The 16,162-nt window shown below is 48.0% G+C and overlaps 1 protein-coding gene across 4 annotated transcripts in view; it reads right to left on the minus strand.

Moving 5' to 3' along the window:
* Positions 1-7,916: 7,916 nt before the first annotated feature.
* Positions 7,917-16,162, minus strand: part of Mau2 (MAU2 sister chromatid cohesion factor) — a 34,667-nt gene continuing 26,421 nt past the window's right edge. For 2 of the 4 annotated variants that reach the window (XM_026389859.2, XM_026389858.2), the window contains exons 15-19: positions 15,866-15,943; positions 15,583-15,694; positions 11,177-11,267; positions 10,394-10,521; positions 7,917-10,085 (exon numbers count right to left, since the gene is read on the minus strand). In XM_026389859.2, coding sequence (XP_026245644.1) covers positions 10,011-10,085; positions 10,394-10,521; positions 11,177-11,267; positions 15,583-15,694; positions 15,866-15,943 — 484 coding nt within the window. In that variant the 3' untranslated portion in view covers positions 7,917-10,010. The remainder of the gene's footprint in view (positions 10,086-10,393; positions 10,522-11,176; positions 11,268-15,582; positions 15,695-15,865; positions 15,944-16,162) is intronic. The other 2 variants (XM_026389860.2, XM_077796317.1) reach the window with 2 other exon arrangements.

Below are 16,162 nucleotides of genomic sequence, written 5' to 3' on the forward strand. Positions count from 1 at the left end.
CTCTCTGACCCACATGCCTACCATGTGTCCCAGCCCAATGCACCACCCCCACCCCTGGGTTCTGTTCTGGAAATGGTAGGAGAACAAAGACAGTGGCTTTAGCCTGAGGGGACATTCAATCCCTTCCTTGTCAAGGGGATCTGTCCATCTTCCTACCCACAGATGTGCTCATGGACGACTCTAGATGTTAGCTGTGTGCAAGGTATTAGTGGACTGAGGGCAGTCTCTGCCCTCCATAAATACCATAGTAAGGTCTGGCAGCCCCAATGCCCACCTGGTGTCCCCTCTGGAGTACCCTGACAGGAGAGGACCACTCTGGACACTTGGCTGAGGCAGTAGTAGACACAGATTCCTCAGACGTCTGAGTCTTAATGGGATGTTGTCGAACTCAGACTGGCTTGTCTACGGGGGGTCTCCCCTCTGTCCTGTCATAACATTTCCCACCCACCTTCTGGTTGTTCCAGTTCACTATGTGCTAGTCCCTTCTCACAGATGAGACAACACTCCTATTTGAGGCCCATTGTTGAAGGTCAAATGTCCACTCTCCTGGGGACTTTGTCCCATGTGTTCCTGCAGTGTTCCCAGTGTACAACAAGTGCTCAGTAAGTGTCTAGGGAGTAAGTGAGGGAATGAAGTCACACTGATACCTGGAGAACCTTGGGCCTTGTCTTCTCTGACCCTGCATATTGCAGGAGGGGAATCTAAAGGCTGGGAGGGGAACGTCACCCACATCCCTTTACATGAGGACAGAGCCTGGCCAGATGGGTCTGGCAGCATTCAGTCCACCCTTCCTAGTCAGTCTGGGGACTCCTATCGCCTTACCTGGTGGAGACACTGCTTAGGCTGCCCTTGCAGCTCTTGGGCCCACCGTGCCCCCTGGTGGCCAAGGTTGGAGCAGGTCCCTGGGCTGCTGACCGAAAGTGGCAGCAGATGCAGATGAAGACAGTGGGAGACGCACTTCCGGTTCAGGACAGGACTTCTGAGCAGTTTGTGTTTAACCCTTTAGGGAAGTGTTCACGGTCAGAACCCTGTAGGAGCAGGAAGGACATCATCAGGGCCCCCCAGACTCTCTGGGGACAGAATGTGCCTAACTGCAGGTGGAGTCTGAACTCCTCTCTGTCTAAACTTAAGTGGACAGAAGACACTCAAAATAAACACGGGGTTGGGGCTGGGGCTCGGGCTGGGGCTCAGTGGTACAGCGCTTGTCTAGCATGTGTGAGGCACTGGGTTTGATCCTCAAAACCATATAAAATAAACAAATAAAATAGGGGCTGGGGATGTGGCTCAAGCAGTAGCGCACTCGCCTGGCATGCTTGCGGCCAGGGTTCCATCCTCAGCACCACATATAAACAAAGATGTTGTGTCCACCGAAAACTAAAAAATAAATATTAAAATTCTCTCTCTCTCTCTTAAAAAAAAAAAAACAAATAAAATAAAGGCATTCTTTCCATCTATAACTACAAAAAAAATTAAAAAAAATAAACACATGTTGATAAAGTGGACCATGTCTAGACAGCTGTTTCATGGAGTATGATTATTAGTAGTAGTAGTTCTGGAAATGGAACCCAGGACCTCGCTCTTGTTAGGTAAGTGTTCTACCTCTGAGTTTTATCCCCAGTCCTTTTCACATTTTATTTTGAGGCTAAGTCTCATTAGGTTGACCAGGCTGTCCTCCAATTTGCAAGTCCTCCTTCTTCAGCTTTTTAGCGAACATGATGGAGATGGGGACCATGGGTACTGCTAACCTGTCTTCCACAAAGTCCTCATTTATTAATTTTTTATTTTTTGGTACTGATGATTGAATTCAAGTGCACTTTCCCAATGAGCTATACCCCTAGCCCTTTCGTTTTTTTTTTTTTTTTTTTTTTTTTTTTAACAGAGTCTTACTAAACTGCTTAGGACCTCCCTAAATTGCTGAGGTGATTTTCGATCCTTTTGCCTCAGCCTCCTGAATCACTGAGATTGCAAGCATGCACCACCATGCCCGGAACACAAACTCCTCATTTAGTGTGAGAATCTTGTGATTGAAAAATGACACATTTTGTAGCAGCGCTAACACATTGGAAGTATTGTATTTTTCATAAAAGCGTCTCTGTAAAAGTCCCTTTTGCTATCCTTGAAAAAAGTATCAAAACTATCAAAGTACAAAGAAAATCAAATTTGCAAGGAAATTCATCTTTTCTTTTCCTTTCCCAACCAATTGCCCTGAAATCTCACTGTGTGAGCCCAAATTTGGCATGAAATAAATTTTTAAAATTGTGAGCAAGGGCTGGGGGTATAGCTCGGTGGTAGAGTACTTGCCTAGCCTTGGAGGCCCTGGATTCCATTCAGTAAGCAAAACAAAAACAACTTGTAAACAATCCTAGACTCCCCTTCTCTGGAGACCCTGCACTGGTGGGGTGGAGAGATTGTGTGACCTCAGCAAACATCAGGTACCTGCTCTCTGGCCTGTCCACCCCACCTCCATTTCTCATTCCCAAGTGGGGTGGGCACCCTTGCTGTTCTCTGATCCCAGTGGCACTGTGACCTCCTGCATCCAGCTCTGAGCAGATCCTACGTGGAGTTCTTTGTAGGGAAATGTCAACCCAAAGCATTCAATGAGGCCAAGGGAGAGGAGCCTGTACACACTGGGAAGATTTTTCCCCCACCAGCCTTGACAAAGGCTGTGAATTGGTGGATCTGCTCAATATTTTATTTTTTTGCAGTGCTGGGGATGAAACCCAGGGCCTCATACATGCTAGGCAAATCCTCTACCACTGAGCTACATCTTCAGTTTTTTTTTTTTGTTTGTTTGTTTTGTTTTTGTTTTTTGAGACAGGGGTTCAGTGAACTGCCCAGACTGACTTTGAAATTATAATCTTCCTGCCTGCACCTCCCAAGTCGCTAGGATTACAGGCATATACCGTAGAGCGCTACTCCACTCAGCATTTTATTCAGTTCTTGGTGCACAACGGCAGGGTCTTGTTAGCATTTCTGAGGGGCATCTGGTGTAGTGATGCAGAGCACTGAAGACATCATGGGTGAGTGTCCACCACACCCTCTGCCGGATCCTTCTAGAGTTGCAACATGCACTCAGCAACCTGGGCTGCCCAGTGAACCTGCCCACCATTCATCAGTCCTGAGCCAGGCGGTTTTGGGATGACGTCAGGTGCCATGGCTGGGGTGAGCTTTATCAAAGTCATCAGAAGTCGGGTGGGGCTGAGTGAGGAATGCTCAGGAACCTGAGGTGCCGCACAGGGGCAGCCAAAACCAGGGAGGAGGTTGGATGACTCCAGCGGGGACATGGGGGCTTGGACTCAGTGATAGGACATGAAGACAGCCAGGAATGCAGAGTGACAGAATGTGTGAGGACTGGGATATGCAAGTATCAAATTTGACTAACAATTAATTGCTTTACAGGCCAGTTGACCCTGGCCAGTATGAGGCCCACTACTGTCCCCCTCTTGGACATTTACGTTAGTGAGCTTTTTCATCTCTGTGACTAAAATGCCCAAGGAGAGCAACCTAGTAGAAGAAAAGTTTATTTTGGCTCATGGTTTCAGAGGTCTCGGTTTACAGTCAGCTGATTTCATTGCTCTGGGCCCAAGGTAAGGCAGAACATCATGGAGGATGGGTGAGGTGGAAAACAGCAGCTCAGCTCATGGTGACCAGGAAATAGAGATAGAAATAGAGATAGAGAGAGAGAGAGAGAGAGCGCCAGGGGGACAAGATGTAACCCTAAGGGCATGACCCCAGAGACCTAATTTCTCTACTACACTAATCCCTTCAATTTAATTCATCAAATGAATAAATTGAAATGAATATAATCCTCTAATTAGGTTAAAACTCTCATAATTTAATCATTTCCCCTCTAAACAGTACATATTTTCATGAGCTTTTGGAGGATGCCTCATATCCAAACCTTAATAGCATTCCTCTTGCTCACTTTCTAAAATGTGTCCTACAGAACCATAGCTTCTCTTCATTCTCCCTGTTTATCCTGACCAACTGCTCTTTCTCTCAGAGGTTCTCAAAAACTCAATGATGATGATGGCGGTGCTTCTTTTATTGGGGACCCTCTGGTTCCTCGGATGAGGTCCTACCTCTTCAGCCCAGGTGCTGGGAAGAAATCCTACAGCATCTGCTCAAGCCCCGAAGGCTCTGCCCACCTGGGCTGCAGTACCTGTCTCTTGCCTATGTGGGTCTCCTTCCTGGCTGACACCTTCTTGCTTGCTATTCTCTTGCGTATACTGCCTTTGATGGACCCCTCTCCCGTCCTCGGGACCTTCCCAGCATGTCCGTCTCCACATACATCTCTTCCCACCCAGTCTTTTCCACCTCAGCCATTGCTTCAGACTCAGAATGTTTTGGTCATCACCACTGACTGGCAACAGGTTCTGAGAGGTTGTCTGTGTGTCTCAAATGCTGATGCACTATGGACTGAATGTTTTGTGTCCTTTCAGTTTGCCACATTGTACTCTGGTTTCCTGCACAGGGCTTGTGAGGGATGAGGTGCTCATGGACAAGGCCTTGTCTGTCTGTCTGGAGCATTCAAGCTGCAACAAGGGATGAGCAGAGTCCACCTTGGGTGAAAAATCGCTGCTTGATGCTGAGTTGGTCCTAAGAGGCAGGAGGAGCCCAGGCACCTCTGGTGGGGGTGCCATGCAGTGAACCCTCCCAGGCAGGATGTTGGTGAACCCAGTGGCATATTTAGTGGTCAGCAGTTTTGTCCCACCATCATGTCCTGAAGAAATCCTCAGATGAGTCCCCCGGGGAGTAAGCCCTGTTTAGTTCACCTTGGCACATTTTTTGGGGGGGAGGGGTTCCAGGGATTGAACTCAGAGGCACTTGACCACTGAGTCACATCTCCAGCCATATTTTGTATTTTATTTAAAGACAGGGTCTCACTGAGTTGCTTAGCACCTCCCTTTTGCTGAACATGGCTTTGTGATCCTCCTGTCTCAGCCTCCTGAGTGGCTGGGATTACAGACATGGGCCACTGCACCCAGCACCTTAGCACATTCTTTAAGCCTATGGCTTAGAGGCACCCTATATGTCCATGGGCATAACAAGTAAAGCATGGTGGACACTCCCCTCAGCACATGACACATTGATGAGAGCAACAGATATTTGTGTGTGTGGTGCTGGGGATGGAACCCAGGGCTTCATATGTGCTAAAAAAGCTGTCTGCCTCGGAGCTACATCTCCTGCTCCCTGGCTCTTTTTTTTTTTTTTTCCCTGCAGCACTGGGGATCGAACCCAGAAGCACTTTTCCACTGAGCTACATCCTCAATCCTTTTTATTTTTATTTTTTTACAGAGAGAGAGAGAGAGAAAGAATTGAGAGAGAGTGAGAATTTTTTAATATTTATTTTTTAGTTCTCGGTGGACACAACATCTTTGTTTGTATGTGTTGCTGAGAATCGAACCCGGGCTGCACACAAGTCAGGCGAGTGTATGCGAGCGTGCTACCGCTTGAGCCACATCCCCAGCCCCTATTTTTTTTATTTTTTAAATTTCAAGACATGCGGGGCTGGGGCTTGGCTCAGTGGTAGAGTGCTTGCCTAGCATGCATGAGGCACTGGGTTCAATCCTCAGCACCACGTAAAATAAACAAATAAAATAAAGGCATTCTGTCCACCTACAACTACAAAAAAAAAAAAAAAGTTAAAAAAAAAATTTCAAGACATGGTTTCACTAAGTTGCTGAAGCTGAACTTGAGATCTTCCTGCCTCTGCCTCCTACGTAGCTGAGATCAGAGGCTGAGCCACTACATTGCATATCACTGTATGGGTGTGAAAGTGTGCTCTTGACTCCGTTTGTGCACATTAAAAACATGGGTTGGCTGGGGTGTGGCCAATCGTGTCTGGCTAGCATTCATAAAGCAAAACAAAAACAAAACAAAACAAAACACACACACACACAAAAAGCCCCCCACAAATGAAAGAAATGGGAAAACTGCGGAGGCTGAGGCAGGAGGATTGCAAGTTCAAAGCCAGCCTCAGCAACTTAGTGAAACCCTGCCTCCAAATAAAATAATAATAAAAAGGGTTGGGGATGTGGCTCAGTGATTAAGTGCCCCTGGGGTTCAATCTCTGGTACTAAAAATTTAACCCCCCCACACATTCGAATAAAACCAGGTATGGACACGTTTGTAGCAGCACTATTCACAGTCACCACAAGTGGGGAACAACTCAAGCGTCCATCAAAAGACGAATGTAGCTGGGCATGGTGGCACACACCTGTGATCCTAGTGGTCAGGAGGCTTAGGCATTACAATAATAGGTTTAAGTTCAGCCTTAACAAATTAGGGAGACCCTACCTCGAAATTAAAAATAAAAAGCGCTATGGATGTCGCTCAGTGATTAAGCACCCTTAGGTTCAATCCCCAGGGTCCCCAAAACACAAAACCCCAAACAAACAAAAAACAATTGTAGTGGCACATGCCTGTAATCTGAGCAACTCAGGAGGCTGAGGCAGGAGGATCACAGGTTCATGGCCAACCTGGGCAATTTAACAAAACCCTGACTTGTAATAAAAAAATAAAAAGGGCTAAGGATGTAACTGAGGGGTGAAGTGCACCTGGGTTATATCCTCAGTACTGCAAAACAAATAAAGGACTGTAACAAAACTGGTTAAGTTCACATTATGTGAATTTCACCTCCATAGACAGAAAAAACCACCACAGGCACACGTCTAAGAATGGACAGCAGAGTATGAGAAAGTCTGTCTATGCAGAGCAGGGAACAGCAAGGCAAAGGTAAGAGGGAGGGAAACGGGCCTTGTGTGCTAGTGTAGCAGGTGTTCCCTCCCTTCTAGGTGGGTCTGGACCAGAGGAACATCATCAATAAAGGGGAACAAAGACCCAAGCTCCCATCAAGAATTGGGTTTGAGGAGAGGGGTTGTGGCTCAGTGGTAGAGCACTCGCTTAGCATGTGTGAGGCCCTGGGTTCGATCCTCAGCACCACATAAAAATAAACAAATAAAATAAAGGCGTAAAAAATATTAATAAAAAAAAAGAAAAAAAAAAAAGAAATTTTTTGGGTTTGATTCTGCATTCCTGCACCTTTAGCTTAAGACCCTGCAATCCCTAACACATAGGGGCCCAGTTGGCCATGGAGTAAGGGCAATAGCCCATCTCTGGGATAGCACCAGAAGGGGCTGATAGAACAAAGACACGACAAGTGACAGCCTGTAAATTATTTTACTTTGAATATACAGGAAAAGAAATCTACAGGAAGCTATGTTCTGTGGTTATTTCTTTTAAACAATGTTTGTATTTACAATTTTTAAATTCCTGATTAAAAGCACCAGCTGAAGTTATGGGCTGCTAAAACCTTAAGATTACAAACCCATTCAGACATTATGCCCAACATAGTTATTACAAAACCTTAGCAAAAGAGAAGACATAACCAACAAATTTACCCATCACACTGGACAGCATTTCTGACTTCCCTGCCTGTGTTCTCAATAAGCAGGGTTGAGTGCAGGTCCCAAGAAGACCCTCACCTTACCAGCAGGTGACAGCTGTTGTCTGTGAGGGAACACATGGGTTTCCCTTCCTGCCCACCAACCTGCAGGGTGGGCGGTGACATGATCTAACCAGCTTTCAGCAGGCTACCTGCTAACAGAATCTTTCTGCTAGCCCTTTGCCCCATCTGGAGTTTCCATTTCTTTCTGAATACTCAGCCATAGGACACTGAAGGCCATATCTCCTTGAGGGTTATTGCAGGTTGAACCCAAACGTGCTCTACCACTATACTATATCCCCAGCCTTTTTTTTTGAGACAGGTCTTGTTAACTGCTGAGGCTGGCCTCAAACTTGCAATCCTCCCACCTCAGCCCCTTTGAGTCCCTGGGATTACAGGCATGTGTCACCGTGCCCAGCTGCCTTCCATTCTTATGACTAAAATAGAAACTGACTTTTGACTCATAGGAAGGTACTTATCAAAAGCTGTATGTGACAGAAAGGTGCTGCTGTGAAGGTGAGGTTCTAAATTTGCACATACTTGTGCTGCATGTGTGCATGCCCACACACCCAAGCACGCGCGCGCGCGCACACACACACACACACACTCACACACACAATTTGGCTTCCATAACGCTTGAGTGAACATCAAATATCGATTACAGAAGTTTTTAATTGTAAACTTAAGACCTTATCCTTAACTTTACATATACATACATAACAGGATAGTCACTAAAAGCATTTTAACATCAGGCCAGATGTTAAGTTTTGAGGTTCTCATTTCAACTGCTCTACATACAAAATGCCCTAGAAGCAAAACAGACTTAAATAAATAGGCAGAGACAAACATGATGTACAACGTTGATTACAGTGAATGCAGGTCTGAAGAGGGGGACAGTGTGGGGTCCAAGGCAGCAGGAGTAGGTCATGGAGATGGGAGAGTTCCATTTCCATCTCAGGGGAGGACCTGAGGGTCACCTATAGGGGGATCCATCATGGTAGAGCTTAACAGAGGCCACAGCTTGGGAGGAAGACAAGACAGGGACATCTTGTTGGCCAGTGCCATACCTTCTTCTACTGGCATCACTGGGAGGCACAAGGCTCCTTCTGGTAACTCAGGGATGGAAGGTCCTCTCAAGACACCCCCCACCAGCCCTGTCGCTCTGATCAGCTTTGCCTCTGACCTAGAGAGCAGCCTGGCTGTGGGTGGTGGCCCAGCAAGTGAGGGGGCTATTGATGACCTGCCTGTAGCCAAGGCACGCCAAGGCCTCGGAGCCCTGAATAATCTAATGTCCCTTCAGCCAGATACCAATGCTGTAAGCAGTCTTCATGAAGCAAGGGTGATGAGACCTGGAAGCCCACCATCCCATGGCAGGAAGATGCTCCCAGGTGCTGAAAGCCGGAGGGGGGCAGTTATCTTTGTGCCTGCTACCACCATTCCCAGTGCCACCAAACTCTGGGGCACCTTCCTGATTATCAAAGAAAAGAGCATAAACCCAAGCACTGCTGTCTGGGTTTGGCTCAGGAAGAGGCTTCAGTGCCATCCCCCAGGGCCCAGTGGGGATGAGGGTGGGGTTACGAGGCTGAGCCGCTGCCCACAAATTCCTCTGCAGAAAAGGCCACAGAGCTGCCAGGAAGAAGACCTCTCTGACCCGTGTGAGGGGGAGCTTCTGCCCCACACCTGAATTGGGCTCAAGAGGTGGTCTCAAATCTGGGCAAGCGCCCCTCTCCCCTGCTTACTGCTTCTCCACAGCAACACAACAGGGGAAATGCAGGGGTCTCAGCTTTGAGAATCTCTCTTTCTCTCACACGTGTACACACACACACACACACACACACACACACACACACACACACACGAGCACACACCACAAGGTGTGGAGGTGACTCCAGTCAAGGTGCAGATGATTGGAAGCTGAGTTCTCAGGTCCCTGAGGGCCCCTGACTATAGGCCCCGGCTGTCAGAGCAATAGATGCCGGAGAGAAAGGCAAGCTGGGAGAAGCACTGGGATTTGTGCTTTGTCCCATATGTGGGCCATTGCTTCTTCCCTCTGAAATAGGGCCAGAAACTGGTGTCTTGCCTCTGGGCTCTGGAAGGTGCTTTGAGAGAAGACGACACACTTCAGCCCCTGCCCAGCATCAAGGCGATGACCCCGAGGTACTGCCCATCCTGGCACATGGGATCAGGAGCTGGCTGGGGTCTGGGCCCCATTCCCCAACCAGACACTCTCCACAGATGTGTGACTCAGATGTGGAAGCAGGCCTGGTAGTTGAAGTCCACTTTTAAGGATGGCTCTAGAAAGTCAGTTCCAACATCCCACCTGTGAGCCTTAGCACCAGGGGCTCCTGGCACAAGGCAGGGCTGGCCAGCTGTCCCTTTTAGGAGGGCAGGAACTGGCCCACACACTCCCCAGGACTAGGAAGCTCTTAGAGACAGTTGGGGAAGAAACCTGGGAAACCCAAGTGAGCGTGCCTCCAGGAGAGCTCAACTGCCATCTGGGTGGAAGTCGGGGACACAGGGCCCCACAGAGGCCCTAGGAGCTGGGAAGTCCCCTCCAGGGGCCTCACAGGAGGCTGGCCAGGCTGGTGTTGGGTCCATTCTGAGCTTGGAACTGCACGGGGGGTGGGCCATCTGTCCACTGTAGGAAGGAGAGGACACAGGTGGGTGAGGTGCCACAGAATCTTCCTAGGGAGAGCCTGGAACGCAGTTCCCTAGAGCTGATCACCTAGCCAGGACCCCTGTCCTCCACACCCGAGTCTGTGGGCTCCCTGCATCACTCCCTGGGGAGCGGGTGCCCATGGCAGTCTCCCTCATCAGAGGCATCTCCTGACTGAGTTAGAGCTTATGACAATGAAAAGAAAAACAGCCACAAACGCCCTTTCCTCCCCCAGGTGGGTGAGCCTGCCCGAGGGGCCCTCCACCTTCAGCCCTCCCTTGTGTCCGCACCGTGATGAGGTTGTGCTCAGGGAGGCTGCAGGCCTCGATGTGGTCTTGGAGCAGCTGCTGTGAGAAGTTCTGATGCATCTGGGCAGCTTCGTGGGCATCCATGGCATTCCCGCAGGCTTTGTTCAGGTCTGAGGGTGGGACACATGTCATCTGAGATCCTAAAACTATTCAGGGATATCAAAGCCCATGTGCCACCCTCACTCATGGGGTAGACAGGGCTGGACAGGTGGTGAAGGCTGGATGGCCAGTTATTTGCCAGTCCTTGGGCACGTAAAAGCCTGCTAGAGGACACCCAATGCCCAACCTGTGGCCCAGCAAGCTCAAACACGACCCAATACCTGCCCTGAGCCTCCCCCCAGGACCCTTGGTGAGTCTCAAAATCTGTTTCCTCTATATATCAGTAAGGTGCTGCAGTCACACTGACTGATACCTGCTCTGCACCCAGGACTGGTCCTCCTGACAGGGATGACAAATGTTTGCATTCAGAGGGAAAGAACCAAGGCCAAGAGGGCCACGGGTCATATCCCTGATCAGTCAACCAGAGATCATGTTCCATCCTCATAGGTCCTGAGGAGACCAACCAAGACCCTGCATTTAGCTGATGCCTTAAACTGTCCCAGGTACACTGCCCTCAAACAGGGTCCCCTGGAGAAGCGTGCCCTACTCATATTAGATATGGGGCCATGGTCTGAGCAGATGAGTAGGGCTTCATCAGCTGTGAGTGCTGATGGTCTAGGGAGGGCCAGGCCAGAGCTGAGGAGGAGGAGTGGCTTCTGTACTCACCTCTCAGCAGGGCCGATGACCACAGCTGCACCGACATGTCCGGGATCTTGCTGGCCAGCTGCATGGCGGGCACCACCATGTTATTACTCTCCTGTTAATGAAGAGCAGCTGAGGGGGGACTGAGGGGCTGGTGGCAGGTACAGCTGGGCCCCACCTACCAAACCCTGCTCTGTTTGTGCTCTTGCTGCTGCCTGGCAAACTCCTATTCTAACCTCTGAGCCCAGCTAAAATGACCTTCTCTGAAGTACTCCTTGTCTATTTTAGAAATAACACTGCCTTTGTTCCTGGTTGTGTATGCATTTCCTCATACATGCACAGTCAACAGTAGGCCACTCTGTGTGCCTTTCTTTCCAATGGAGAAAGATACTGAGGCCAGTCAGCTCTGAACCCACAGTAAGAACTGATTTGAAAGGGAGACTCATTCAGGCATCCCTGAACCTAGAAGGACAGCCAGCAGCCTGCCCAAGGGGCTGCACCAGTAGCACTAACGGTTGGCAAGCAGGAAGTTTGTCTTTGACACAGGAGTCTGGGTTTTAGAGAGGCTGCTGCAGACATGTGGGGCTCTGTCGGTGCCAGGATGTGTGAGACTTCTGACTCAAAATTCTTTATGTAATAGCCTGGTGTTGACCCTACTTAGGAGCCCCAATATCTCCATGATGAGTCTGGAAGAGCCCTGTGAAGTCCATCAGGGGCCATGTCCCTGTCCCCATGATGAGGGCCTAGAACTACTGGATGGGCTTGTACTATATAGCCTACGTGGTGTCTGGCTAAGGATTGAGTGCTGATGGTCTCAGGATGAGGCTGGGAGAACTCTCTGTGCAATAGCTACCAACAGCCCATGGAATATGTGTTATATACCAAGACATACAAAGCATCAAACCCAATCCCATATGCAGATGCTAACACACAATAAGGAGAGGAGGGAAAAGTATCAGTGGATTAGACAAAGGGGAATGAAGGGAAGGCAGAGGAGACAGGAATAGGAAAGGCAGTAGAATGAATCAGACATAACTGTTCTATGGTCATATATGAATACACAACCAGCGAAACTCCACATCATGTAAGACAGCAAGAATGGAAAATTATTTTCCATGTATGTATGATATGTCAAAATATACTCTAACGTCATGTACATCTAAAAACAACAAATAAAAAAAAAAAAAGAAAAAAAAAACACAAAAATCTCAATCCCCAAGACCCAGCTTTCATATGATGATACTTGGGCTGGGATATTCTTTTTTTGGAAGACCAGGGATTAAACCCAGAGGCACTTAACCACTAAACCACATCTCCAGCCCCACTCCCCCCCTTTTTAAAAAAAAACTTTGAGACAGGGTTTCACTAAATTACTAGGGCCTTGCTAAACTGCTGAGGCTGGTCTCAAACTTATGATCCTCCTGCCCAGTTGCTGGGATTACAGGCATGTGCCACCATACCCAGCTTATGTAGGGATATTCTATCTTAAGATAAAAAAGCCTATCAACTCCACACTGTCACAGAGTACACCTTGAACATGAATTCCAGGTAAGCCTGAAAGGTTTTAAAATTTAGCTAAGGGGCTGGGGTTATAGCTCAGTGGTAATCGCGCTTGCCTAGCATGTGTGAAGCACTGGGTTCGATCCTCAGCACCACATAAAAATAAATAAATAAAATAAAGGTACTATGTCCATCTATAATTAAAAAGAAAAATTTAGCTAAACTCTCTTGCAAACTCAACAATTATGGCAAAAAAACTGCTCTCCCCTAGGCCTGAGGTACTGGTGAGTGGATGATAGCCAGGCTGGGCTGTCTGTGGACACTTGGGTCCTCTGACCGCTGACAGAAAGAACAGGCCTCCCTCAGCTCTCCTGGGCAAGGCTCCTGATGCTGGCTTGGGGTGGCCTTATAGAAATCAGTCTTTTTTGGAGCTGGGGATGTGGCTCAAGTGGTAGTGAGCTTGCCTGACATGCGTGTGGCCTGGGTTTGATCCTCAGCACCACATACAAACAAAGATGTTGTGTCTGCTGAAAACTAAAAAATAAATATTAAAATTCTCTTTCTCTCTCTCAAAAAAAAAAAAAAAAAAAAAAAAAAAACAACCAAACAAACAAAAAAAACAACCAACAACAAAAACAAACAAACAAAACAACCTGGTTTCTAGTTGGGTTCATTTACCCCCCCCCCCCGACCATTCTTATCCTGCACTTCTTCTACTCAGGTCCTTAAGGCTGATGCCTCCATGGGTACCCACAGCCCTGACCTCATAGAGCTGGCTTTGCTGTGTCTGGCTGTGAATTCCAGGCCAGGACCTAGGTCTGAGGACCCTGGAGGCTCTATATTACCCCACATGGGCCCAGGCATATAGGGGTCAGTGTGTGGGTTCCCCAGTAAATTGTCAGATACTTTGTGTCACTTGACACAGTCAGAATTGCAGCTAAAGAGCTGCTTTCTCCACACTGCCCAGTTCAAGTGGCTTCTGAAACAATGCTCTCTGGGTTCTAATCCTGAGTCTGTAGTTTGGGGCTATGTGAACGGAATCTCTCCATCTGCTATGTGGGATAATCACAGCCACTGTCCTGAGACCTGAGGTGGGATGCCAACACTCAGCAGGGCCCCAGTTGAACACTTCAAGACACACCAAGATCACTTATGCTGCTCAATGGGGACATGCGACCCTCACTATACTCAGAGGCTATGGGGCAGGTGGAAAGAACATTCTAGGAGTGCAGCTACACTCACAAGAACAAACCCATAGCTTGTTCTCCTTCAGGGTGGCAACATCCCTAGTGTTGAGGCCATGGGATCATTAAGACCTAAGTTGCAGGGCCCACTGGCCTCGGCAAAGGCTTGCCTCATTGCTTTAGGGAGGGGGATGCACCAAACTCCTTAAGAATACCCACTGTGAGCTGGGTATGGAGATGCATCTCTGTAATCCTAGCAATTCAGGCTGAGGGAGGAGAATCACAAGTTGAAGGCCCACCTGGACAACTTTAGCAAAACCTTGTCTCAAAATAAAATATAAAAAGGGCTGGGGACATAGCTCAGTGATACAGTGCTTATTTAGTGGATGTGGTAGAGCCCTAGGTTCCATCCTCAGTACCATCAAAAAAAAAAAAAAAAAAAGGCTGGTGTTGTGGCTCAGTGGCAGAGCACTTGCCTAGCATGTGTGAGGCACTGAGTTCGATTCTCAGCACCACATATAAATAAATGAATAAAATAAAGATCCATCAACATCTAAAAAAGCATTTAAAAAAAAAAGCTTCTGATAGGTATGAAGACAGGTGAGATAAAAAAAAAATTGCAAAAAAGCCTAACAAACAAAAAAAGGGGATGGTTGTGGTGGTGCACGCCTGTAATCCCAGCAACCTGGGAGGCTGAGGCAGTAGGATCACAAGTTCAAATCCTGCCTTAGCAATTTAGCAAGACCCTAAGCTACTTAGAGAGACAAGGTCTCAATATAAAAAAAGGGTTAGGGATGTGGTTCAGTGGTTAAGCATTCCTGGGTTCAATTCCTGGTACCAAAAATAAACAAATAAACAGAAACCCCAACAAACCAACTTGTGAGGGGGAAGGAGGTAGGCAGTGGAAATGGCTGGATGTGGATGACAAATTTTATCCCCTCTGCCTCTCAGGCTTTTCATTCATTAATTAATTTTTTTGGTGTGTTATGGGAGATTGAACCCAGGGATTCACACATGAGGCAAATGCCCTACCACTGACCTACACTCCTAGTTCTCTCAGCTTTTTACAATGAACATATTTTCTTTTTCTTCTTTTTTGGTACCAGGGAATGAACCAAGGGGGTGCTCGTGGCACTATTTCCCCAGCTCTTTTACTTTCTGAGACAGGGTGTCCCTAAGTTACTTAAGGCCTCACTAAGTTGCTGAGACTGTCCTTGAACTTGTGATCCTCCTGTCTTGGCCTCTTGCATTGCTGGGATTACAGGCATGTGCCACCATATCCGGCAAGCATACTTTATAGAATGGGAAAATATCTTTAATAAAAATTAAAAGTCCTAAGAGGTCACATGGGTGACAATATGCAACATTCAGATACAGGAGTCTCATCAAAGACTGCTGGCTTGGGGCAGGTACATCCCAGGTATTCACTGTGCCCCAAGGGACAGTGTGTGCTGGGTAGACAGAATCCACAGAAGTCTGGTTGAGAGAAGGCATCTCTTTGGCAATAGGCCTGTCCATCCCTTAGGCATCAACAAATAGGAGAGGAAAACTGCTACTACCCGTGACAGCTCAGGGCAGCCTCACAGGTCTAGTACTCAGCTCCTCATAGCTTTAAGAGTGGTGCCAGTACAATGCAGTCTAACAAAATGTGCTCATCCAAGTCATAGGATTGGAAACATTGTGCTATATGATGGTGCTTCCCCATTCTGTCCAAGCCCCAATCCTCGGTCCAGGCCAGGAACTCACCCTGTGGTTCCCCAGCACATAGAAGATGTGGCCCAGGAGCACAAGGGAGCAGGCTGTGAGTCGGTTCAGGTCCTCTGCATTGGACATCTTCAGAGTTTCTCGCAGAAATCGTCTACACAAGGGGAACATGGATATTGACACCCTGTAGGGACATCTTTTAGAGAAGAGGCAATGGCAGCCTAAAGAGGGCACTGGGTCTAGTAGGGGCCTGGGTCAAGGCTGTGGGATGGAGAGGAATAAACTGAGGATACAGTCCATCCACCAACCTCTTCTCTGTACTCACTTGGCCTCATTGTAGCGACCCTGGAAGAAGGAGAAGAGCCCACGCACATAGAAAGCCGCTGCTCGGAGGCAATGTGAGCTGTGGGGAGAACACAGTGTCACCTACAGGTGGTTTTTGTGAAAGAACTGATTATTCAAAGGGAGTATGTTTGTGTGGGATCTCCAAGAGCCCTCCAATACAGACGGTCTAGAAGGATGGGGTGCATAGAGGTGCCAGAATGAATGAGACAGTCTAGGGTCCCAGAGAACTCACATTACCCAAAGAGCAGAGGGCCTAAAACAACCTGGGAAGGGGCAC

This window comes from Urocitellus parryii, chromosome 3 (assembly GCF_045843805.1).
Source record: "Urocitellus parryii isolate mUroPar1 chromosome 3, mUroPar1.hap1, whole genome shotgun sequence".
NCBI lineage: Eukaryota > Metazoa > Chordata > Mammalia > Rodentia > Sciuridae > Urocitellus > Urocitellus parryii.